General features: G+C 40.9%; 1 protein-coding gene across 2 annotated transcripts in view; it reads left to right on the top strand.

Moving 5' to 3' along the window:
- hivep2b (HIVEP zinc finger 2b) overlaps positions 1 to 27,152 on the top strand; it is a 41,401-nt gene that overhangs the window by 13,103 nt on the left and 1,146 nt on the right. The window contains exons 1-8 of one of the 2 annotated variants that reach the window (XM_005158581.6): positions 8,861 to 9,152; positions 15,325 to 15,416; positions 15,568 to 19,685; positions 19,793 to 19,935; positions 20,021 to 20,196; positions 20,269 to 20,364; positions 20,487 to 21,181; positions 22,482 to 27,152. The exon at positions 22,482 to 27,152 is cut by the window's right edge and continues 1,146 nt beyond it. In XM_005158581.6, the coding sequence (XP_005158638.1) occupies positions 15,834 to 19,685; positions 19,793 to 19,935; positions 20,021 to 20,196; positions 20,269 to 20,364; positions 20,487 to 21,181; positions 22,482 to 22,916 (5,397 nt within the window). In that variant the 5' untranslated portion in view covers positions 8,861 to 9,152; positions 15,325 to 15,416; positions 15,568 to 15,833 and the 3' untranslated portion in view covers positions 22,917 to 27,152. Of the gene's footprint in view, positions 1 to 8,860; positions 9,153 to 15,324; positions 15,417 to 15,567; positions 19,686 to 19,792; positions 19,936 to 20,020; positions 20,197 to 20,268; positions 20,365 to 20,486; positions 21,182 to 22,481 lie in introns of those variants that run through there. The other variant, XM_021467279.3, reaches the window with a different exon arrangement.

Raw genomic sequence — 27,152 nt, 5'->3', positions numbered from 1 at the left:
GTCTGCAAAGTTTAATTCAGACACACCTGGGCTAGCTAATCAAGCCCTTATGCCGCAGTCACACTAGAGATTGTGTGTGTGAAATTCTGTCGTATGGCGCTGCGAAAAGGGGCGGGATTAAACAAGATGATAAGACATTTAAAAAGCTAGCGATTGGTCCATATTTAAAATTTCTGTCCAGAGAGGTCATGTTTTGATCTTTAATTGGTCTTGCGCAGTCAAATGATGCGATTTCGCACGACCTTGCGTGTCCGGTCTGACTCATTCGCGTGCGTATAAATGAAAGTCTCTGGGGTGAAAAGTGCAGTGTGACCGCAGCTTTACTAGGCTTTCTAGAAACAATTATGCAGGCGTGTTGAGGCAAGTTGGAGCTAAAATCTGCAGGACACCGGCCCTCCAGGACCGAGTTTGGACACCCCTGTGGGGTTTTATGGGTTTTTAGAGTAAGTGTATGTATAATATGTAACTAATATGTAACTAATTATAATAAAAACCATATTAAAGTGAATATTAACGATAAAAAAGTAAAATACCTAAATATTAATTGCTTAATATATTGTCTTATTTAAAAAAAATTATATATATATATATATAACTAAAATAACAACATTTTAAGTTTAGTGAGTTAATGATTTATTTCATTTACTTAAGGCAAGATGACATTATCCGTTATTTTATTTTTGTGTTTTTCACAATTTATAAAATGTTTGATGAATTTTTATCGTGTTAAAAAAGAACAATAATTGATATAATATAATAAAAACCATAATCAAGTGAATTTAAACAAACAAAAAAGACAAATACCTCAGTTATTACAGTATGTGTGCTTAATAAATTGTCTTGTTTTCTAAAAAATAATGTACAAATAAAAAAAAAGAAGTATAAACTTTGAGTTTAGTCATTTAATTATATTTTATATTGTATTTCGAGGCAAGGCAAGTTTATTTCTATAGGAAATTTCATACAAAGTAGCAATTCAAAGTGCTTTACATAAACAGAAATAAAAGAGAAGTATAAGAAAAATAAAAACAAATGATTTTTTTTATTTAAAAACAGATCAAAGGTGTCAAAACAGGTTATAAAATAATGAAAAAGAAAAGAAAGACACAATAGTGTGATCTGCCAGATGTAGCACAATGCTCATTTAGTAAAGGCACAGCTAAACAGATGTGTTTTCAGTCTTGATTTGAATGTGCCTAATGTTGGAGCTCATCTGATCATTTCTGGAAGCTAATTCCAGGAGCGGGGGGCGCTGTTAGTAGCTGAAAGCTTTGACTGAACTCTTGGAATTTATAGTTTATATGATCCTAAAGATCTGAGTGATCTGTTGGGTTTGTATTCAGTCAGCATCTGTAATGTATTGAGGTCCTAGGCCATTTAGTGATTTATAGACCAGTAATAATACTTTAAACTCTATTCTGAATGTAACTGGGAGCCAGTGTAGAGACCTGGGGCCTCATGTACGAAGACTTGCGTGGAAATCTTACTAAAACATTGCGTACGCACAAAGCTGTAAATGTGCGTACGCAGAAAAAAATTCAGATGTATGAAACACTGCGTACGCCGAATCTCACGCATATTCTTCTGTACATCCGAATGAACGTGAAACTGAGCGCAACATGCACGAGCACAAAACCCCTCCCTGCCTCCTCCCCCGTATGAATATGCTAATGACTATGCTAATGGCAAAACCCAACGAAAAAGCAATGACAAAATCAAGCAAAAATAGAAACTTTGAACAGAATGTGAAATGGAGGTGCTGCTTTCGGAGGTAGACCGGAGAAAAGCGGTGTTATTTGCAAGTTTGTTCTCCGGAATTAACAACAAAAGAAAAAAAATAGAGTGGGAGAGTTTAGCTGATGCGGTCAACACAGTTGGGTCTGAACATCACACTGAGTGCATTAAAAAAAGTAAATAGTGTGGTTTATATCTGTAAAATGTTGCAGCAGTCGTAACCGTCTCAGTGGCGCACCTCGTAAGACGCATGTGATCATGAACTGATACGTTCGAGCATGAACTCGGCTCGAATCCAGCGTCTGATGAACTCTTTCTTGTTTTTTCCCCCGCTACATATCAGATTTTGCCAACTATTTATCACGAGAAAGACAAGTAGGAATCATCAATAAGTTCATATCAATAAGCATCATATTTTATTTGCACATTTATTGAATGGAAATGTTTCTGATTCACGCATGCAAATTCATCTTCAGATAGTGTCTTTATAGCAATGTGCGCGCAGTAGATAGCTCAGATTACATTGGGAAAACAGGCGACTGCTGCAAATTGTGCTTTAATGTTTAGCTGGTCAAATGTATGGTATGGAAACCTCATATACCTGCTGAACCCGTCTCATACAGCTGCCATTGCAAGGCTCAGACACTTTGTAGAGAGCAATTTAACACAACTGCCTCTAAGAGTCGCCAATGGAAATAAAACAGACACGCACAAAAAATGTGCGTACGCCTGCCAGAAAGCTGCCGTAAAGCTGCGCACATTCCCACGTTCAGTTCATTGTTAGTAAATCCAAACGTGAGCGATTCTGAGTGTGAAACCTGGGAAACGCAAAGTTTTTGTGCGTACGCAGCGTTGATACATGAGGCCCCTGAAGACAGGTGTGATGTGCTCTGATTTCCTGATTCTGGTCGGAATCCTGGCTGCAGCATTCTGGATGAGCTGCAACTGTCTGACTGTCTTTTTTGGGAAGGCCCGTGAGGAGTCCGTTACAGTAATGCACCAGTAATCCAATACGTTTATAAATTATTAAGTTTAATTTTTGTGTGTTTTATCAAAATGAATCAAATATTGAATTAATTTATATAGCTTTTTTTTTAAAGAACAAGACTTAGTATAATAAAATCCTTAAATGTATAATATATATATCTAAAAAATATTGTCTGTAATGTCTTATTTTACTCAAATTAATAAATACATAAAACGAAATGCATAAATGCATAAATGCATAAAGGAAAAAATACAATTATTTTGCTTAAATCATTTGGTGGATTATTTTATGCTTTGATTTAAGCTTTATGAAACATTCGTCTCACAGCAAGAAGGTTGCTGGTACGAGTCCCGGCTGGGTCAGTTGGCATTTCAGTGTGAAGTTTGCATGTTCTCCCCAATGACTGTAAAAAATATGGACGACGCGACAGCCCCTTTTCCCATTGAACGCCTTGAGGGCAAAACGCCTGCTTGACGGGCACAAACTGTCGCAAAAGACTGCTGAAATTGGAGCCTTGACATGCGCAGAAGGACTGTCTGATGGAGCCAGAGGAGGAGCCGCGAAAATGAGCGGAGTCGAGCTTCCAACCAAACGCTTTATGTAAAATCAACCACGCCCCCCGAACTTCTCAGCATGCGTTTGCTGTCATATCAACACAAATGGATGTAATAACGTTAACAAATATGAGGGTTTTATATATTCAATCACGCCAGCTCCGGGCCGCAGCGCATAACCTACTCTCGCCGTCGCGGGCTGATTCCGGCTCGCATGCCGCAGCGCCGGCTCGCTCGGCCGCCGCATCTGGCTCGATTGACTCGGGCTGGAATCGGGCAGTGAGTCCAGGCATCCGGAGTAGGTCCAGCATTGGTAGTCAGTCTGAGCTCTGAGGGGTAAGTCTCCGGCAGGCGAGAATCTAGCCTGAACTTGCCCGAGTGTATTTTGCTATCTGGGTGGCTAGGTGTGTATCAGCAAACTAATAAAGCCCGAAAAAAGCCCTGACCTTAGCGAATAAACAGTGTTCCACCAGGATCCTGTATGTCAGAAACTGTAGTTTACTGCTGAACTCATTTTATCATGGTAAAATAACATAGAAATCGAATAATAACACTTCAGTCTTCTGCCGAAGCTCAGACGCCGCGCTTTTATAAACTGTCAATCACAGCTGTCAATCACGATGACACGCCCAGCATTAAATTACTGCTAAAAACAAACTGTTTACAAAAATGAAGATCTGCACCTATTTCAGCACAATAACCAGTGCCTTAATCCACCAGAACCATCTTTCGGGACATTTTATTGCAAGTGTAATAATTTTTTTATTTGGGCTCAAGTCTCCTTCATTAACACGGAGGAGGCGGGCTTTATGACTTCTACTGCAGCCAGCCGCCAGGGGGCGATCTAACGGCCGAGACCTTCACTCAAACGCAGGCTTGCGGCACACTTGGTTCTCCCCGTGTTGATGTGGGTTTCCTCCGGGTGCTCCGGTTTCCCCCACAGTCCAAACACATGCGCTATAGGTGAATTGATGAACTAAATTGTCCGTAGTGTGTAAGTGTGAATGGGTTTTTCCCAGTACTGGGTTGCAGCTCGAAAGGCATTCGCTGTGTAAAACATTTGCTAAAAAGTTGGCGTTTCATTCCGCTGTGCGACCTCTGATGAATAAAGGGACTAAGCTGAAGGAATATAAAGGAATGAATGAGTTCTTTGGAAGAGTGTACTTGCATTGTGATGATATTATATTGTCACTCTGGCATTATATATCATGAGTGGCCTAAAATGGTCTTAAAATGGTTATAATATAATTTATCGTTACATATTTTGGTGCAATATATTGTACAACAAAAAATAGATATGGTGACTGGCCTAAACTGGATAATTCAATGAGTGTGGATCATGGACTTTTGAGTTATTCTGTTTATAAGATTAAAGCACCAAAATAAAACAACACAGAAGCGCAGTGCAAACTTCACTAATAAATCATAGGGACAGAACAAAATGTAGTTCTTACGGTTTTTGGTTTGGTCAGATTGCTAGTGTTGGGCACTATACAGTGCATCTGTAAAGTATTTATAGCGCTTCACTTTTTCCACATTTTTTATGTTACAGCCTTATTCCAAAATGGATTCAGTTAATTTGTTTCCTCAAAATTCTGCACACAATACCCCATAATGACATTGTGAAAAAAGATTATTTGAAACTGTTGCAAATTCATTAAAAATAAAAAAGCTGAAAATTACATGTACATCAGTATTCACAGCCTTTGCTGCGAAGCTCTAAATTGAGCTCAGGTACATTCTGTTTCCACTGATCATTCTTGAGATGTTTCAGCAGCTTCATTGGAGTTCACCTGTGGTCAATTCAGTTGAGTGGACGTGATTTGAAAAGGCATACACCTGTCTATATAAGGTCCCAGGGTTGACAGTGCATGTCAAAGCACAAACCAAGCATGAAGACAAAGGAATTGTCTGTAGACCTCCAAAACAGGATTCTCAAGGCATAAGGCTGGGGAAGGTTACAGAAAAATGTCTGCTGCGCTGAAAGTTCCAATGAACACAGTGGACTCCATCTTCCGTAAGTGGAAGATGTTTGAAACCACCAGGACTCCTCCTAGATCCGGCCGACCATCTAAGCTGAGTGATCAGGTGAGGAGGGCCTTAGTCAGGTAGGTGATCAATAACCCAATGGCCACTCTGAGCTCCAGCATTCTTCTGTGGAGAGAGGAGAACCTTACAGAAGGACAACCATCTGTGCAGCAGTCCACCAATCAGGCCTGTATGGTAGAGTGGGCAGACGGTAGACACTCCCTGCCTGGAATTTGCCAAAAGGCATCTGAAGGACTCTCAGACCATAAGAAACTAAAGTCTCTGATCTGATGAGACTAAAAGTGAATTCTTTGGAGTGAATGCCAGGCCTTACAATTGGAGAAAACCAGGCACCGCTCATCACCAGGCTAACACCATCCCTACAGTGAAGCATGGTGGTGGCAGCATCATGCTGTAGGGATGTTTTTCAGCAGGAACTGGAAGAACTAGTCAGGATAGAGGGAAAGATGAATGCAGAAATGTACAGAGACATCCTGAATGAAAACCTGCTTCAGAGTGCTCTTGATTTCAGACTGGGGCGACGGTTCATCTTTCAGCAGGACAATGGCTCAAAGCACACTGCCAAAATATCAATGGAGTGGCTTCACAACAACTCGGTGAATGTCCTTGAGTGGCCCAGCCAGAGCCCAGACGTACATCCTATTGAACATCTCTGGAGACATCTGAAAATGGCTGTACACTGTCCCTTCCCATCCCACCTGATGGAGCTTGAGAGGTACTGCAAAGAGGAAAAATTCCCAAAGACAGGTGTGTCAAGCTTGTGGCATCATATTCAAAAAGACTTGAGGCTGTTATTGCTGCCAAAGGTGCATCAACAAAGTATTGAGCAAAGGCTGTGAATACTGATGTACATGTGCTTTTTCAGGTTTATTATTTTTAATAAATTTGCAACAGTTTCGAAAAATCTTTTTCCAAATTGTCATTATGGGGTATTGTGTGTAGAGTGTTGAGGAAAAAAATAAATTGAATCCATTTGTATTCAGGCTGTAACATTAAAAAAATGTGGAAAAAGTGAAGTGCTATCAATACTTTCTAGATGCACTGTACATCCAATAGTAGGCTACAGAGGATGCTTGCTTGCTTCTGTAACACTGCAGGACTCTTATGTGACTTAATAGACTATGACCACAACACCCAGACGCTCTCAGAGCTGTATCGTGTTATCTGGACTCCAGTTGTCTTTCCCCACCGTAACTTAAGATGATGGTCACGGCAGGTTGAATATTTTTAGCGCTGTAAATTGTATTGTGTTGAAAGGTCAAGGTTACTCACCAATTGAAAACCAGCGGGGATCAACTGCGCTGAGCGCTACCAATTTTCAGCCTTAAATTGAATCAGGAGGTCAACATTCATGTGGTATACATTGATGTACAAGATTTTCATTTGTCAAAATAAGACGCAGAAGTACAAGAAGAGTGTTTTAAGGAAGAAAAAGAGGCAGAGGACTGGATTTTATTGATTGATACTTAAAAGTAATTGAGAAGAAAGAAGAATTTATAAAGTCAGTGTTCCTGTTTTTTTTCTACTGCGAGCTGATTGGATGTAGTAAAGTAGGTATTTCATTCAGAAAGATGGGCAAAAGGGTTTGGGGAGAGTTATTGCATCCTAACAGACTCCTCCTGCTCACCATTTCTGTTTGATGTCAAAACTGACAGCTGTCTGTAGAAAAAGCTGTTCATGGCGGTAAGCAGTAAGCAGTTATACCATCCTGTAACGTACGATTTAAAGATGAAATGCAGCCATAGTTTATCTGACTACATAATTCATGATCTCCAGAAATGTATATAGACCTACGCTTTAAGAATGAGCCTATGTTGGTTTAACTCTATTTTCAAAAAAGAAAGAAAGAAGAATGCTCTTTTATAAAAATAAAAATACTGGTGCAGAAAATTGCCACCATTTCACTTAAAAATGCAAGATCTTGAATGCAAACATAATTTTAAGCCAGCATGCATCAATAAATCACACCATGCATCACAACAGCAGCAGCATGCCGTCAATAAATGCCAGTTATGATTTCATATCGCCTTTAAGATGATTCAACCCAGACTCATTCTGTAATTGTACCCCTACATACATTTCTGGAGAGCACCTACTATGTCCCAGGGGCTATGTTTTTTTTTTCTTTGCAGTTTTTGTTTTCGTGAATCCACCAGAGGCCGCTGTGTACGCTTTTTCACATCTCAAATTTCTCTCGCGAGTGCCATTTGCGCCTGCTGTTCTCTTGTAAATCCACCAGAGGCCGCTGTGTACGCTTTTTCAGATCTCAAATTTCTTTTGTGACATTCGCTCTTGCTGTTCTCTTGCAAATCCACTAGAGGCTGCTGTGTATGCCTATTCAGATCTCAGATTTCTCTCATTAGTGACATTTGCGCCTGCTGTTCTCCCGTAAATCCACTAGAAGCCACTGTGTACGCTTTTTCAGATCTCAAATTTCTCTCGCAAGTGACATTCGCGCCTGCTGTTCTCCCGTAAATCCACTAGAAGCCACTGTGTACGCTTTTTCAGATCTCAAATTTCTCTCACGAGTGACAATTACGCCTGCTGTTTTCACGTAAATCCACCAGAGGCCGCTGTGTACACTTTTTCAGACCTCAAATTTCTCTCGCGAGTGACATTCGCGCCTGCTGTTTTCACGTAAATCCACCAGAGGCCGCTGTGTACACTTTTTCAGATCTCAAATTTCTCTCACGAGTGACAATTACGCCTGCTGTTTTCACGTAAATCCACCAGAGGCCGCTGTGTACGCTTTTTCAGATCTCAAATTTCTCTCGCGAGTGTAAATCCACTAGATGCTGCTGTCGTCTGGCTGACTTACTGACTGACTGATACCCTCGTCTGATTTTTACCACGTTTTCAGATTTTACCACATTCTCACCCTGTTGTTATGTGTTCATTTAATTTTTTGGCTTTTGTTTTTGTTTTACCTGCTTTCTGGAACCGTTTTTCGCCAGACTCGAACTCTGTCGTTGTGGTCACCTCCTCTCGGTGTCTCAAGTCCGCCGACATACGCTGCGAGCCACTGGACAAAGTGTCTGGACACTGTCATACCGGCCCGTAGCATTCGTTTTAATGATGAAATGCAGCCCAACGTACTTCTGGCTACATAATTCGCTATCTCAGGGCTACATTTTGCAACCTATGTTGGTTTAACACCGTTTCCAAAATAAAAGAAAAAGTGCTCTTTTATTTAAAAAATACTGATGCTGAAAATTGCCACCATTGCACTCCAAAATGCAAGATCATGAATGCAAACATCATTTCGAACCAGCATGCATCAATATATCACGCAATGCATTGCAACACCAGCAGCATGCCTTCAATAAATGCCAGTTATGATTTCATATCGCCTTTAAGATGATTTATCCCACTCATACGCTGCATGACTAAAATGACACTTGACATTTGCATTCCTTCTGCTTTTACTATATCGCAATCCAGCTACATATTGCAGAAATAACTGCAATTCTACACCCAGCGTGAATGCTTTATCCCAGCGCAGCCTATTTCATTCAGTGCTTTCAGAGAGCAGCCTGTCCATTCACTTCTCCTCCAGCGCCGATGCAGAAGTGGCCCTGAATGTGGGCCGTTGCATAACCCTTCAGCAGGGCCCCTTTTCTATTTTTGTTCCTGGATACGCGTCTCCGTGAGGTATTTTCTGTGGTGACTCGCTTACATCTGTAGGTCCTCTAATGTACTCTCATTGAGCAGGACGCCGATGACTGTTGAGCTTTTGTGTTTTCCAAAGGGATGCATGGCAGAAAAGGGGGAATTATGACAACATCTGCATTTGACTGGAGACATCATCGGCTGAATTTGGACTCCAGGTTGGTGGGTCTGATGTCTTTTATGAGTCAAAAAAATAAGAAAACAGGTGACTCCTTCAAAGTCAGCTGCGCTTTATTTGTATTGACCGCATTCTTTGGAGCTCTTCTGTGGATCTTTTGTTTGTGTTGTAGTTTTGGATTGCACTACAGGTGTGTTTCATGAGATGCCAGGTATCCCACTGGGTTAGTGATGCCAAAGGGGGGCTGATATATGACGTAATTGCATTCTCTTGAGTCTGGTTATATTCGCCCGCCTCTGGCTTTTTGACATATTCCTCTGCTTGTAGAGTGCATGCATTAATGCAGATGCACGCACGATCATTTAAAGGAAAATCGAAGGTCATAACTTGTGTTGTTTTTAAAGCGATGGCATGGCATTGTGTTACTTTAATGCTGTTATTATTGCCTCGTGACTCCTTTAACTTGTCAGCCCAGTTGCATTTAGGTTTGTGTGTGTGTCGAGGACAGCGCGGGATTGAGGTTGACCTTGAAAAAATAAAAAAGCAGATCTGATCGCTGTGTTTTGTCATTCCTACATCAACTCTCTGCCCCTCTCGCTATCTCCAGACTGTTTAGATATACGGAGTCGACCCGTGGGAAACGTTTGACTTCATTGTAGAGCTTGTCATGGTTTGGTTTTAGGTTTTATTGCTTGGTGGAGCTTGATATTTCCTCTCTGACGGCTTGCAGAGTCTTAATGTCCTAATTAGGAGGGTTGAACCAGATAACCTTATGTAACCTCATTATACATGTATGCTAATGGTATGCAAGTCTTCTTTATTAATTAGTGAAAAAAATTCTTTATTAATTAGTTGCAATATTGTTTTGTTTCCCGGTTATTTTATATCTCTACCTGTTGACTTATTTGACCAGTCAAATGTAAACTTTCAAATAACGAAATTTGGTTTTTATTTTCCTGTAAAATAAAAAAAAACTAACAAAAAGCCTAGGCACATTCTGAAAACACCTCTATATACATTTCTGGAGATCGCCAAATACACCCCAGGAGCTATGTTATTTCTATTTTTTTCGTGAATCCACCAGAGGTCACTGTGTACACTTTTAGATCTCAAATTTCTCTCGCAAATGCCATTTGTGCCTGCTGTTCTTATGTAAATCCACCAGAGGCCGCTATCGACTGACTGATGGACACATCCTCCTCCTTACCTAAATCTAACCAATAGTGTTTTCAAAAGCACCAATTGACCTGCCCACTCACTTTCCTAAACCCAACCGACAGCAATCCAAAGCAATCCAAAAAAAAAAAAGCCCTTGCCTGATTTTTACCACGTTTTCAGATTTTACGACATTCTCGCCCTGATTTGTTTTACCTGCTTTCTGGAACTGTTCTTCACCAGACTCGAACCCCGTTGTCATTGTTAAATTCTCTGCGTCTCAAGTCTGCTGACAAACATGGCAAGCTAACTGGACAAACTGATACCAGCAGGAAAGCCGCTCATATGGAGGTATGCAGTCAGCTAGTAATCGCGAAAAGGAAAGCTCTCATACTGCCCTGTAACGTTTGTTTTAAAGACAAAATGCAGCCATACGTAACTCTGGCTACATAATTTGCAGTCTCCAGAAATGTATATAGGGCTACGTTTTCAGAATGAGTCTATGTTGAAAGAACAAACAAATAAAGAGAAGGATTTTGCACTGTGATAATGGTGTTGCCATTTTGTAATATTTGCAACCAAGACTAATTCTGTAAATTTACCTCTATATATATTTATGGAGAGTGCTAAATGCGTCCCAGGAGCTATGTTTTTTGCAGTTTTTGTTTTCATAAATCCACCAGAGGCCGCTGTGTTTGCTTTTTGACATCTTAAATATCTCTCTTGATTGCCATTCACGCCTGCTGTTCTCGTGTAAATCCACCAGAGGCTGCTGATCGTCTGACCCACCCTCCTCCTTCCCTAAACCCAACCAATAGTGTTTTTAAAAGCACCGATTTGACCCACCCATCCACTTTCCTAAATCCAACAAACATTGGTTTTCAAAAGCAATCCAGAAAAAGAAAAGCCCTTGCCTGATTTTTACCACGTTTTCAGATTTTACCACATTCTCACCCTGTTATTTACTTTATTTTTTGGTTTTTGTTTTACCTGCTTTCTGGAACCGTTTTTCACCAGACTCGAACCCCGTTGTCGTGTTTAATTCCTCTCTGTGTCTCAAGTCTGCTGACTTACAAGGCAAGCTAACTGGAGAAACTGGTAACAGCAGGAAAGCCGCCCATACTAATGAATGCGGTCAGCTGGTAAGAATAAAAAGTAACGCCGTCATATGACTCCGTAGCGTTCATTTTAAAGATGAAATACAGCCATACGTAGCTCTGGATACATAATTCGTGATCTTCAGAAATGTGTATAAGGCTGTTTTCAGAATGAACCTGTGTTCAAAAACAAAGAGAAGGATTTTGCACTGTAATAATGTTGTTGTCATTTTGTAGTATTTGCAACCCAGACTCATTCTGAAAACAAACCCCTATATACATTTATGGAGAGCACCAAATTCGTCCCCGGAGCTACTGTTTTTGCAGTTGTTGTTTTCACTAATCCACCAGACGGTGCTGTATATACTTTTTGACATCTTAAATTTGTCTCTCAAGTGCCTGCTTTTCTCGCGTAAATCCACCAGAGGCAGCTGATCGTCTGACCCACCCTCCTCCTTCCCTAAACCCAACCAATAGTGCTTTCAAAAGCACAGATTGACCCGCCCACCCACTTTCCTAAACCCAACCGACATTAGTTTTCAAAAGCAATCCAGAAAAAGAAAAGCCCTCACATGATTTTTACGTTTTCAGATTTTACTACATTCTCAACCTGTTATTTACTTGTTTATTTTACTTTTCGGCTTTTGTTTTTGTCTTACCTGCTTTCTGAAACTGTTCTTCGCCAGACTCAAACCCAGGTTGTTGTGGTCAGCTCCTCTTTGTGTCTTAAGTCTGCTGACATACATGGCAAGCTAATTGGACAAACTGGCAACAGCAGGAAAGCCGTCCATACGGAGGTAATCGGTCAGCTGGTAATGATGAAAAGGAATGGCCTCATGCTGCCCTGTAGCGTTCGTTTTAAAGACGAAATTCAGCCATTTGTAGCTCTGGCTATGTGATATGAGATCCCCAGATATGTAAATAGGTCTACGTTTTCAGAACGAGTCTGTGTTCAAAAAAAAAACAAACAAATAAAGAGAAAGATTTTGCACTGTAATAATGTTGTTGCCATTTTGTAATATTTGCAACCCAGACTCATTCTGAAAATGAACCTCTAAATAGAGGTCCCAGTTTTTACAAATCCACCAGTTGTCGATGTATACGCTTTTGACATCTTAAATATCACTCTCGAGTGCCTGCTATTCTCGCATAAATCCAACCAGAGGCCACTGATCATCTGACCCACCCTCCTCCTCCTTCCCTGAACCCAACCAATAGTGTTTTCAAAAAACCGATTGATCCATGAGAAATAGCAGTAAATCTGTCCACATGGAAGTAAGCGGTCAGCTGGTAAGCGCAAAAAGGAATGACGTCATACGCCCTTGTAGCGTTCGTTTTAAAAACGAAATGTTGCCATACGTACTTCTGGCTACATAATTCGTGATCTCCAGAAATGTATACAGGGTTATGTTTTTAGAATGAGCCTATGTTGAATATTTGTAAGACAATGTAAACTGTTTTAGGTAACACTTTAAAGTAATGTATTTACTAACACAACAAACAATGAACAACGCATTTACTACAGTATGTATTCATCTTTTTTCATGTTAGTTAATGAAAATAGTTCTTGCTAAAGCACAGTGTATTATCTAATGTTAACAAGCACAAATTTGGACTTTAATAATGCATTAGTAAAGGTTGAACCTTGATTATTAAAAACTCTGCGGACCCGGTACCGGGTCCATGACGTCATCGACTTTCGCTTTAAGATTTAAAGGCTAGCAATGCACCAGACCCCTGTAAGTGGTTTTGTTTGAAAGTGTAGAATCTATATTTTATGCACATATGCATCACTTTGGTTTTTATTCTACTGTACAAAAGTTTTTTTACACTTATATACACAGTATTGTGGATACCCAAGCTGGGTATTTTACATGGGTTAATTTTCATATTTTTCATATGACACATGTACAAGTTATAGCTCAAATGAAAGCTCTTGCCGGTGCTTATATGGTTCTAGCATTCTTTTTACTGAATTATATTCACATATCAAACAGTTACCAAATGAATCACGGTGTTTCCATGGCGCAGAAGTGAAAACATTACATTTATGGTCAATAAGCAGCCCCAGATAGCACAGACAGCTGTCATCTCTTACCTTATGCTGTGCGCTTCAGGGCCATTTCTCCTCTGTTTTTGAGGTGATGTGCATAAGTAATCCTTTTATATGTCTGATGTGGTGAAAACACAGTGAATTATGTTTGATCAAACAAAAGAATAGGGAAATATGAAAACAATGATCGGTCCCTTGTATAGCACCTCTCATCAGTTGGAATACAATAACTTTTGCATAGATTATGGTAGAGACATTTTTATTTTTTCCTATGATTACAGACATGTGCAGGAACCAACAAAATTAATTACAGCTAGTTAAACCACACATAACCTAAAAGGTACTCTTTCAAATTTGAGTTCATAAAAAAAAAAGAAAACGCCTCTTTTTAGGTGTTTATTATAACACAGATAACATATACAGTTATTTTAAACACTTTCAATAGTGTTTTATGAAAATTTAAAAGGTTTTCTTTAAAATTTATACCAAATTTTTGCATTTGGGAAGCTTTTAAATTTGGGTAGGCAAAATCCAGGCAGAAATCTCAAAATAGCAGCAGCATTTAACTGGTTAAATATTGTACAAGTGTTTTCTATTATGGGCAAACACAGTGGCTCAGTGGTTAGCTCTGTCACCTCACAGCAAGAAGGTCGCTGGTTTGAGTCCTGACTGGGTCAGTTGGCATGTCTTTGTGGAGTTTGCATGTTCTCCCTGTGTCGGTGTGGGTTTCCTCCGGGTGCTCCGGTTTCTCTCACAGTCCAAACAAATGCGCTTAGGGTGAATTGAATAAACTTAATTGGCCTTAGTGTATGAGTGTGAATGAGTGGTATGGGTGTTCCCCAGTACTGGATTGCTACTGGAAGAGCAAGGAAAATGAATGAATAAATAATACTTATTTTCAGCATAACTACTCATGTCTTTAGTGCCACATGGTACACACAGTACTTTATGTTCCTTATATTACGGTAAATGTTGAAAATTATTCTCAATATTATAGGCTACTGTTGAGTAAAAAAAAGAAATTCTATTTAAATATAAATCTTTTTTAAATCTTGATCTGTCAATCCACTTTTTAAGTTCACAGGTGACAATTATATATCTATGATATTCATAGCTTACCCAATTCCCCTAAAACACATGTCTTTTTACTGTGGGGGAAACCGGATGCTCCTGGAGGAAACCCATGCCATATGGGGAAAACAAGCAAACTCCACACAGAAATCCCAACTAACCCAGCTGGGACTCGAACCAGTGACCTTCTTGCTGTGAGGTGACAGTGCTAACCACTGAGCCACCATGTCACCTTAGACAAAATAATTTGCATTATATATGAACTGAAAAGCATCCCACGTGTGGGAGGGTGAACATTCTGTTGCATACTTTTGTTCCCCTAGACAGAGGTAAGGGAATGTAACACTAATCAATGTAATGCATTTTGTTGTAAATATATATATATATATATATATATATATATATATATATATATATATATATATATATATATATATGTGTGTGTGTGTGTGTGTGTGTGTGTGTGTGTGTGTGTATGTGTGTGTATATATGTATATGTATATATATATATATATATATATATATATATATATATATATATATATATATATATATATATATATATATATATATATATATATATAAAATAAACAATATTGAACAATATTCCTTTTTTTGATTCTCATTGATTTTTAAATGTAATTATTTTAGAGGAAACTGTTTTCCTTTGAATAAAAACAGCATTGTAAATGGAGCTTAGACTGCAGAGTGATTGATGACGTTACACAGATAAATTGCATTGTCATTTCCACCTATCATTATTCCTGCACAGCTGTATACTTGTTGTACTTGTAGTTTTGGTAAATTGTCTAATAGAGGAATTCCTGACCTTACAGTTCGAGACGACCTTCACATCAATCAAAGACCTCAGAAGGACACAGAGATGGTGCTGGCACACTGCCTTCAGAAACACTCTACTCAGGGCATGGTAAGTTTACAGGCCGTCTTGGCCTAAAGATAGCTTTTGTACTCATTTTATTAATAATTGCTGTGACATTCAATTAAACTATTCAAGATATCCTTCACTATATTTTAAATATTTGCTTGCTCATAGCATCTATGTTGTTTTCTGTTTGCAGACAATTTGGATGTGGTGCCCAAGCTTGACTGCATATAAAAATGGAGACCATTTTTAAACAACTTGAGTGAACCATGCTCTTGAACATATGGAAAGGATTATTGGATCATTTTAAAAAAATGATGCAGCTGGACTGACTGCTGTACAATCGCAGGGAACTCTCTAAAGCACTCAAGGATTAAAAGAGAATCTTTCATCGAAGCAAGATGATGTTCGTTGTGATGAAACCAAGGGCAATGTAGCACCCATAGCTTGCAAATCCTTATCATGGAGGCTACTAAAACCTCAGGTGAAGTGGAAAGTTCCGAACAGATTATCAGTTTCAAAGATGACGAAAAACACTTGCCATCCGAGATGACCCAAAGAGGCCAATCCTCTGGCTCAGAGGACAAAATAAGACTTGCGGAGCAACCCCAGACCCCATCTGTAAGTCCATCTCCTGGTATAGAGCCGCAGGTCCTTGCTTCAGGAAATACACTTACCTCAAAATCTAAAGAACAGAGTCACGTCCAGCTCAGGAGGAAGAACGTTCCTCTTCCAAACAAAAGATATCTCCAGGCTGAGTATGAGATGCTTTCTGGGGGCCTTCACAAAAAGGAGCAGAAGTCTGTTAAAACTGGGAAATATGTCTGCCAGTATTGTGGAAGAGCTTGTGCCAAACCAAGTGTACTAAAGAAGCACATCCGCTCTCATACTGGCGAACGACCGTATCCATGTATTCCTTGCGGATTCTCATTTAAAACTAAGAGCAACTTATACAAACACAGAAAATCTCACACCCATGCTGTGAAAGCAGGATTGGTTTCAGTTTCAGAGCAAGACTGCAAGAATACGGATGAGGTGGCGGAGGGTGAAATGCATTCGGATGCAGAACAAAGCAGCGATACCGATGAAGAGGTTGCGGAGGACTTGTCCTTGGATACAACAAGCCATATTAAAGAAACAGAGGGTTATGTGCAAGAAAAGGTCGGGAAATTGGCCAAAAAGGAAGCCCTTTTTCCATCGCAGACGCCACTCAAAAAGGAAACTGGACCATCAGGAAAAGTTTCTTTATGGCAGTTTCGGGAAATGACGGCACCTGTGGCTATTGCTCAGATAGACCAAATGGTTGAGTTTTCCACCATCAAGCAAAAACTAGCACTACGGCTATCAGAGAAGAAAAGTCAAGAATCCGATCAGTCCCTGTCCTTGCCCAGTTCATACAGTAAAGGCAGCACCGATTCCGGATACTTCTCTCGTTCTGAGAGTGCAGAGCAACAGATCAATCAGTCGAGTGCAAGTGCCAAATCATATCAAGAAATTATGTTTGGCAAATGTTATAGACCAGCGACCAGGCCAAAGCAATCAATCACTGTACAAACCTGCATGACAGACATAAATGAAGCCACATCTAGCTTCATGATTACACTGAACAAAGGCATGATGCCTGGTGACACGGACTCCTCCATTCACAGAAGCAAAAAAGACCTAGTCCGATCAATAAAAATTGATTCAGAGTCGTTCCAAGAGGAAGATTACCAAGAATGTCAAATTCCCAGCTCTGACCTTCTGGAAACAGCATTGGAGAGTAGTGTATTCTTGCGCAGTAACTCTCTTCCAACCTCATCTAAGTCTAATCTGAATACACCACAAGGACTAAGAAGCAGTAATTCATTTGATGAGAGAATGACAGGTGCTGATGTCACCTACCGGGGTGCAATGGGTATGAGGAGGCTCATGCGGCAATCTGCGTTTGAACACTCTGCTAATGAAGGTCACGCAGAATCAGACTGCTATACTCATTTGGCTTGTAGCTTAAAATCCGACTTGAAAATTCACAGCATAGATGATTCCAAAATGGCTGCTGAAAACTTTCAAGAAACAGAGACATGTTCAGTTTGTCCAGGCCACTCGTCAGAATCTTCTACAAGGAAACGAAGAAAAGACAAAACTGTCACGGAGGAGGAAGACTTTCATATTCAGGACAAGCCATCAAATGTGACTGGACTCTCAGAGGATCTTGAGACAAAGCAAATTTCTTCAGATAGTGTTGTTTCTGACACTGAGAGGAAGGCTGGCAGCAATGTTATTTCTGTCATTCAGCACACAAATTCACTAAACAGACTGAACTCTGCAGAGAAGTTGAGTGAGGTTAGATCCCATCAGTTAGACAAAATTGGCAAATTCATGGAAAAGGGGCATAGCATGGAATGTCACAGAACAGGATCAGAGTGTCAATGGGGACCCTGTGGTTTTCTGCACCAGAAACTTCACATGCATAAACAGCCAACGTCTCAGCCTAATATCCAGGTCCCGGAGATTAGAGTAACTGTGGAGCCTGACAGGCCTGAAAAAGTTCCAGATGTCGGTGTTAAGCAAAGGGAAAAGCACACTGAGGAGTTCCAGTGGCCTCAGAGGAGTGAGACCCTGTCACAGTTTCCAATGGAAAAACTACCACCCAAAAAGAAACGCTTGAGATTGGCTGAGATGGAATGTTCCTCTGGAGAATCTAGTTTTGAATCCGCTTGCACAAGTCTCTCAAGAAGTCCAAGTCAAGATAGCAATTTATCTCACAGCTCAAGTTTTTCCCAGTCCCTTGACAGAGAGGAGACCCTTAACCTTGTGTCCCAAATTAACCCAGATGAGTCTAGTAAACCATTAGAGTTCTTATCAGTGCCTGGGAGTTCACAGAGTCATCATCGAGAGATGAGGCGCTCCGCTTCAGAGCAGGCACCCTATAAGTTACCCTCAGAGATTGCAGAATTCCGAAGCAAGTCATTTGATTATGGCAGTCTTTCTCCATCATCTACATATAGGCTGGAGGAGGTTAAAGAACGTAGAAGGGCCTTTTTGGTTAGACAGGCCTCATTAAGTGGTGAACCTGAGACACAAGGTGGCAATTTCTCAGATGAAATTAGCAAGAGAACAACTTTGCCGTTCACTCCTGAGGGATCCATTGAGAAAATGAGATACTCTTTGATTTCTGGTAGTTCTTTTCCACATCACAGACAATATAGCCCAGTGCAATCCTCTTCCCAGCATGTTAAACCAACTGTTTGCAATGTCCATGACATGGAAAATGTAATGCTTGTAATTAAGAAAGAACCCGAAGAGTCTAAATCACCTGAAACTTATGTTAACTTGAGAGAACCCCAAGAGGATTGTTCTCAGAGTTTGGGCAATGTTTTGTCAACAATAGCAGTGCTTTCACAAGCTCAGCAAGCATTAGCCAGTCAATGCTCATCTGGGTTGCTTGTTCCTGTCAGAATTCAGATGCAAGTACCATCTTACGGAAACATAACATATACTAGTATATCTCATATTCTGGATTCTCATATCCAGAAACCCATTTCTTGCCTAGAACACAAAAAATCCTCCTCTCAAAGTCAACAACTGCACAGCCTACAAGCATCACCAGCAAAGCTTAAAACAGGTATACCTCTATCATTAACCTCCAAAACCATTTCAACTACTGAAGCCCCAAGTGGTGGTGCAAACAAGCGTATGCTCTCACCTGCAAGTAGCATTGAACTCTTTATTGAGGCAAAGCAGCAAAAACGAGTCAAAGACGAGAACATTTATGGTCAGATTGTTGAAGAGCTTAGTGCTGTAGAGTTAGGAAATCTTGAAGTTGAAAAAGAAAGTCCCAAGTCAGAATTCACCTCCGAGCCCATTGATAAGATGGATATGGATGAGGCAACCCAAGAGTTTTACAGCAATGCAGAGTTGCAGTCTTCAGCCAGAATTTCTCAAGATGCTGCTATTATGGAGCAAAAGCCAACACCTGAAAGCATGATGGCTAGTCATCATTCTGCTTCTTGTATCAGTTTAATGCCCTCTGCAATAACTGGTACTTTACTGTTCTCAAAATTTCCTGGTCTTCACACTACTACTTGCATGAGCTGGTGCTATCTCAATACCACCAAACCAAATAGCACCCACACAGTCGCACCATTCTCAGAATATGCCTCATGGTTTGTGAGATGCCATAACCCCAACCCACCAGATATTAGCACTGGGATGGTTCTTGCCCTTCTCCGATCTAAACAGCAAAGACAGAATGCTATTTATACAATTGCTACCATCTATCAACCTGGACTACTTGTGACTTCTACCCCCTGGACACCGAAGCAAGAACAAGTATGTTATGTGTTGATTTGCATCTAGATGCTATGCTTTCTTTCCCTTTATTTTAATGCCATAGTTTTATAGCCATCTGTTACATAAAGTATGTTGCACTACTACAGATTGCACTGGACTACAGAGAGGAAGATACAAAACAAGACATCAGGCTAAGAGAAATTAGCCACCGGGGCAAATCTTTACGAGAGGATGTTTCATCCATCATTCGGCAAACAGAACCAATGCGTGTAAAGATATTTGAAGGAGGGTATGAATGTGTATTGTAATAATATTAATGTTCATATGTCACTGAAGTAATGCATCCTTGTATAAGTGTTGTTTATTCCTTTCAGGTATAAGTCCAATGAGGAATATGTGTATGTAAGGGGCCGTGGTCGGGGAAAGTATATATGTGAAGAGTGTGGTATTCGTTGTAAGAAGCCAAGCATGCTTAGGAAACACATACGGACGCACACTGATGTGAGACCCTACATCTGCAAGTGCTGCAATTTTGCATTTAAAACTAAAGGTTGGTTTTACCACACATTTAAGCATGACTGCAATAGTTTGAGACAGAAAAATAATCCCTTTTTTCTTTTAGGGAATCTTACCAAGCATATGAAGTCAAAAGCTCACATGAAAAAATGCCTTGAACTTGGAGTTTCACCGACAGCTATGGACAATACAGAAGATGCTGGTAGGAGCCTGTTCTGTAAGAAGCTAGGCATTAGCCTAGCCAAAACAATTTCTGAGCCACTTATAAAACCCCAATGTTAAAAAAAATCTTATTTTTGTTTTATTCCCCTACGGCTTGTATAGATGACACCCAGAAATCCTTGGGCATCATGCCAGCGGAACAAACCATTAAACATCAATTCTCAGATGTGGAGGATTCTGATGGTGCCGATGAGGATGAACCAGACGAGGATGAAGATGATGAATGTGATGGTGATTCTACACCAAAAACGTTGTCTAGAAGCACAAGTCCTCAGTCCTATGCTGTCAACAAGCCATGTATGTCTGGCTGCCTCCCTAAACACTTTGACTCAGGCTGCAATCTACCAAAGGAGCAGCTTGAAGCGTCCTCTTTGACTATTGAGGATGACCTGAATTCTGATCAGTCAAGCTGCTCCTTTGAGCTCTGCCCACCTCAGCTGCTGTCACCTTGTTGGGACTCACCTCGACAGAGGTACATGTCCCCAAGAGGAGATCTCTCACCCCAACGTCACCTACTGTCAAGCCGAGATTCATCTCCATTAAGGGCCGTTTCTCCCAGGAGAGATTTGAGCATCAGAGGGGATTTTTCACCCATTCGCCAGCTGTCACCTGTAAGACCTACAGGTTTGGACACATCAGGACAGCGAGCACAGTCTCCACTGGGTCGACATAAAGTAGCGCTCAGGGCTGTGTCTCCACGAAGGGGGTCTTATCAGCACAGGACCCACATGGATCTGGGAAGGAGTGTAAGATTTCAAGCTTCGCCCATTAGACCAATCATTGGAGAGACAGGAGTGGTATGCTTATCTTTTTACTTTTGGCAGCGACTTTTACCCACAGCAACTAGCATTGCATTCATGGTGCATGTTTTAAAAAGTTCTCGCTTGTCCCATTTTCTACTGCAAAGGTTCTCAATTCTGGCACTCAAGATCCGGTTTGAGTTCTAAACCTAATGTTATACACCTGATAGTGCGAATCTAGCTAATATTTGAGATTACTATAAAGGTACAGACAGGTGTGTTTGAGCAGGGTTGGAACTGCGGTCTGTGAGACAGTAACTCTTTAGGAGCAAGGATTGACTGCACCTGATCATGGAAGGCTACTGTCTTGCAGACTTCACTTCCATCCCAGCCTAAACACACCTGCCTTTATATATCCAGTTAACATCTTGATAAGCTGGTTCAAGTCTGTTTAATTGGTATTGGAGGTGAAATCTGCTAGACCAGGGGTCACCAAACTTGTTCCTGGAGGGCCGGTGTCCTACAAATCTTAGCTCCATACCTAATCAAACACACCTGAACAAGCTAATCATGGTCTTAAGCTGCGGTCACATTGGGCTTTTGCTCCAATAGACTTCCATTCATACACACGCGAATGCATCAGACTGGAAACGCGGGGTCATGCGTCTAGTTTTGCAGGTTGCTGCGGTGCAAAGTTCAAGCTTGGTGAACTCTAACCTGCAAAATCGCATCACTTGACTGCGTGAGACTAAACAAAGATCAAAACATGACATCCCTGGACAGAAATTTAAAACATGGAGCAATCGCTCACTTTTTTAATGTCTAATAATCTTGCTTAATCCCGCCCCTTTTCGCAGAGCCATATGACAGAATTGCGCATGCTCAAACTCTAATGTGACCGCAGCTTTACTAGGTATACTTGAAACATCCAGGCAGGTGTGTTGAAGGATGTTGGAGCTAATCCCTGCAGGGACACCGGCCCTGCAGAACCGAGATTGGTGACCCCTGTACTAGACAGCTGCTGTACCGACCAGGCCGATCACTCCTAAATTAAAGTGGACCTCAAATGCCCAAGTTGAGAACCACTGCTTAACTGATTTTGCTACAGATATTCATGTTTAGTTTTATATGTTCCTTTGGGGACCCCAGCTATGGTTACTATAAACTTTGCATAGCTATGTGAAGATTCCTACTGTACTGACAGAATGGAATGGGTATATTGCAATATGTGCAATGCTGTTTAGTTGCATAATAGTAATAAATATTTAAAACAATTGTCACACCAGAACTACCAGAACTGCTATTTTACATACCTAAATGAGTTAGTCGGCATAACAAACAATTATTCTTTTTTCAGGATCAAGGGGATACTTCTCTTAATCTCATTGTTCCTGTTGGCCTATGCAGCAGTAAAGATCTGCCAAAAACCCGGCAGCCAGACATCTTCAGCCATTTGCCTTTGCACTCTCAAGGACAGGTGTCAACACCTGTTCCAATGGTCCCTATCGGAGTGTTAAGAATGCCATCAATATCGACCTCTGGTGCTGTTGCGGAGAGAAATTCGCTCCCATCAATTCCACAGGGGAACATTTTAGAAACGGCTGCGCCGGGCCAGACATCAGCCTCTGTCCCAGATCCAGCAGTGGCCTACAGTGGAGAAATAGCAACCTATTCCACTGGCCTTCCTAACAAAGATGATAAGAAGGAGGAGAGTGTCTACACCTGTGCAAAAGCTATTGCTTCCCTCAGAATCACATCTGAAGATGCCTCCGATAATCCACCTAAAAGCTGACTTTAGAAACAATGTATAAACGCATTCGAAAGCAAAACTAAATTCAAGCTCAAACCAGAAACATACGTTATGCAAGTATTCAAAGATAGGGAATGGTTGTTTTTATTGTTTGTGTTTTTGCATTGCACTGGCGGTAGCAATCTTCTCTACTCCCGGGGGCGTTCAGATTACCTTTAATTGTCTGTGCCATTAAAACGGGTGTGTTCCACTTCACTTTTAGACTCCTACTCCCGATATTCCCTAAGCTTCCCATCCAGGGGAATCAGCCCTGCTATGTTAAAGTGCATTCCTCTTCAAGGAGTGGATGGAGGAAGTTTACATGCATAGGCCTTTGACTTCTTGAGATGTAACTACTTATACGTAGACTTTTAGCTGCTTCACATACCATAATGCAAAACAATTGTGATTGCCCTGTTGATCGGGGTTAATTTACCAAAAACTCAGAACTCTTTAATATATATGTATTTTAAGTTTTAAATATTTAAAACAACCCAAGCATACTTGTAGACCTTGTAGACTTATAGAATGATGCATCAAACAGATTTGGAAAAAAAGTGTACAGATTGTCTCCATAGTCAATTTAAAACACACCTGCCAACACTTCCGTTTTTTACAAGATTCTCCCGTATTTCAGGCCCATCTCCCGGCCATCTCCCATATTGTTCTGTCTCCCGGAAAACACTCCCTATGCGCACCGAACGCAACACGCAACCATCTCCATACCTGCTCCCCACTCTTTAGTTTGCACGCCCCACCTCACTCTTCACTTCACATGCCCCACCCCACTCTTCACTTCACGCGGATAAAACCTCCCGGATTGTATGATCCAAATGTTGGCAGGTATGATTTAAAAGGAGCAAGGGCTTAAGCCCAATGCATACTTTTGGATGGCTACATTTCATCATCATGACTGTCGATAGACATCTCTTCACATATTTTCTGCCCACAAACAGTGTGTAAAATAGCGCAGGCACAAGGTGAAAGTTCATGCATAACAGTCCACTCTGCATGTTGTACTCTGTGCTCATGGTTTGATGAGATTGAGATACAAGAGATTGAGCAGCACATGAAAATAAAGTAAACACAGGCTAGTAAGAAGTTTCAGCTGAGCCCTTTGGATTGTTTCGCATCTTAAAAAAGATGAGTCAACAAGATTAAGGGAAGTTGGTGAGGGAAAGGCATTAATAAAATGAAGTGGAATACGACCCTTTATATGTTACTATTCGAGAAGGTGCTGTAAGTATGCCAAGTTTAACAAACTAACTTGCTAAGTTCTCCATAGTTGAGCCATAGCGCCCCCTCGCAGCATTTTTAATTGCACATTTCAGAAGGTAAAGATACACGAAGTTAAACTTGAGTAAAGTGTGTTTTTGGCCTAAAGGCTGATTGATACTTCTGCGTCGAGTGATCGCTGTGGCCCACAGCACCTGCCTTGCACATGGTTGTGCATTGTTCTGCTCAATTTGTGTTGCTCTGCAATAACACTTCCCAAACTGCTAGGCAGTAGGTGTTTATGTTCCTCTGTGTCGAGTTTCTTGTGGATGTTTTGTTTTTTCTGTAAGCTACCTTAATGTACAAGTAGCTGAAACTCGCTCATTTAGAGGCAGGAACCGGCGGACGTGCAACAACTTTAATCAAAAGGTAAACACAAAACAAAATATTCCATCTGGAGCTCCTTTACGGGACTCGACACTTGTAAACACTCGCTTCAACGGGCTCGCAGCTCTCAGCACTGACCATGTTCGTCACCGCTACCAAGCAGACCAATCGCAGAGCTTGTGCTTTGCGTCATTGTGACATGTAGTTAAATTTTTTTGAGGGGTGCGTGTCAGCATTGGTGTCAGCCATGGCAAATGCTATGCACCAGAGCATACATGTGAACTTGATGCAGAAGTGTAAATCAGCCTTGAGAGGCTGAACTAGGGGGCGTTTACATGACAACTGTTCAACTAAAAACGTTTTGGCCATGTATTTACACGACAACAGCTTTTTGAAGGCCTAAAAATGTGAACTTTTGAAAACGGGTTTCTTAATGCAAGTACTTGGCAACTCATGTATGTGCACTGACATAGTTTTTCTGCATAAAGTGATATCGCCACCTACTGACCTGGCATAATACATTGTTTTAATACAGATAATACAGAGCTTTTTTAAAAGGATTGTTTTAACAGTACCGAAGGTGAAACCCTTACATTTTTCAACAGTTAATTGCACATTTAGAAAGGTAAAGATACACAAATTTAAACTTGTTTAAAGTGTGTTTTTGGCCTAAGAGTCTGATCAAGGGGGTGTTTACATGACAACTGTTCATGTATTTACACAACACAGCATTTTGGGGGCCTAAAAATGCAAACTATTAAAAATAGGTTTCTAAATGTGTAAGGTGATGTCGCCACCTACTGGCCTAGTATAATACAGCATTTTTCTCAGTACAGATTTATTTTGATATTGTCGAAGGTACACCTTTTTGTTTTTAGGTAGATTGCTGTCATGTAAACGTACCCTGAGATTTTGGTGACTTAAGCGTAACGGGTTTCTTAATGCAAGTACAACCATGTACATGCACCGACATGCAATGTTTCTGGATAAAGTGATGTCGCCACCTACTGGCCTGGCATAATAAATTCCTTTTAGCCATTTTAACATACACTTGTCAACAAGTTTGCCGAAGATGCAACTTTTAAATTTTTTTAAGTCCATCGCGGTCATGTAAATGTGCCCCAAGGATGAATTGCACATTTAGAAAGCTGAAGATGCACAAGGTTAAACTTATGTAGAGTGTGTTTTTGGCCTAAGAGTCTGATCAAGGAGGTGTTTACATGACAACTGTTCATGTATTTATAAAACACAGCATTTTGGGGGCCTAAAAATGTAAACTATTAAAAATAGGTTTCTAAATGCGAGTACTTGACGGCCCATGGATGTGTAAGGTGATGTCGCCACCAGGGCCGGCGCATCCATAGAGGCGACCTAGGCAGCCGCCTAGGGCGGCAGAATAGAGAGGGCGGCATCCGAACACCTCCCGCACCACCCGCGACCGCTGTTATACCCGCGCCCTTGGCGGCAGAGAGGGCGGCATCCGAACACCTCGCGCACCACCTGCGTCCGCAGTTATATCCGCGCCTAGGGCGGCAGAATAGAGAGGGCGACATCCGAACATCTCCCGCACCACCCGCGTCCTGCAGTTATACCTGCGCCTAGGATGGCAGAATAGGGTTCTTCACTTTGATAACCGGTCATTTTCGTTTTCACTTTCGGTTTGAAGAAGGTTGATCGTCCTTTGCCTAGAGCGGCAGTTCAGCTTGCTTCGGCCCTGGTCGCCCCCTACTGGCCTAGTATAATAAAGCATTTTTCACAGAACAGATTTATTTTGACCGTGTCGTGGCCTTTTTGTTTTTAGGTAGATTGCTGTCATGTAAACGTACCCTGAGATTTTTGTGACTTAAGCGTAACGGGTTTCTTAATGCAAGTACCCGACAAACCATGTACGGGCACCGACATGTAGTGTTTCTGGATAAAGTGATGTTGCCACCTACTGGCCAGGCATAATAAATTCCTTTTAGCCATTTTAGCATACACTTGTCAACAAGTTTTCCGAAGATGGAACTTTTAAAAAAAATTTTTAAGTCCATCGCGGTCATGTAAATGTGCCCCAAGGATGAATTGCACATTTAGAAAGCTGAAGATGCACAAGGTTAAACTTGTGTAGAGTGTATTTTAGGCCTAAAAGTCTGACCAAGGGGATGTTTACACGACAACTGTTTCCAACTCATAGGTTTTGATCATGTATTTACACAGCAACAGCATTTTAAGGGCCTGAAAATACAAACTTGGGTTTCTAATACAAGTACTTGACAACCCATGTATGTGTAAGGTGATGTTGCCACCTACTGGCCTGGCATAGTACAGCATTATTTTGTCCATTTTCATAGAACTAATTTAACTTGACCATGCCAATTTCTGTGGTGTAAACATACCCCTGAGATTTTTGTGTTATGTTTTGGTAACTTAGGCGTAAATAATAAATATGCACAACATCTAGCATTTATATTAATTTGAGTGCACATGCATATAATCAAATATAAACGTGAATAAGAGACAGGTTCAAGGCAATTTTAGATCAATATTTCATGAGAACCAGTCGCAAGTCTTGCATTGTACAGGACAGGAGGTGCGTCATTGCGTCCCCAAGCACTGTTTGCATTATACCGAATTTGTCGTCATTGACTTCTGCTT

Source organism: Danio rerio, chromosome 17 (genome assembly GCF_049306965.1).
Source record: "Danio rerio strain Tuebingen ecotype United States chromosome 17, GRCz12tu, whole genome shotgun sequence".
NCBI lineage: Eukaryota > Metazoa > Chordata > Actinopteri > Cypriniformes > Danionidae > Danio > Danio rerio.
Note: the sequence above shows the minus strand (reverse complement) of the source record. Positions and strands in the feature narration are given on the sequence as shown.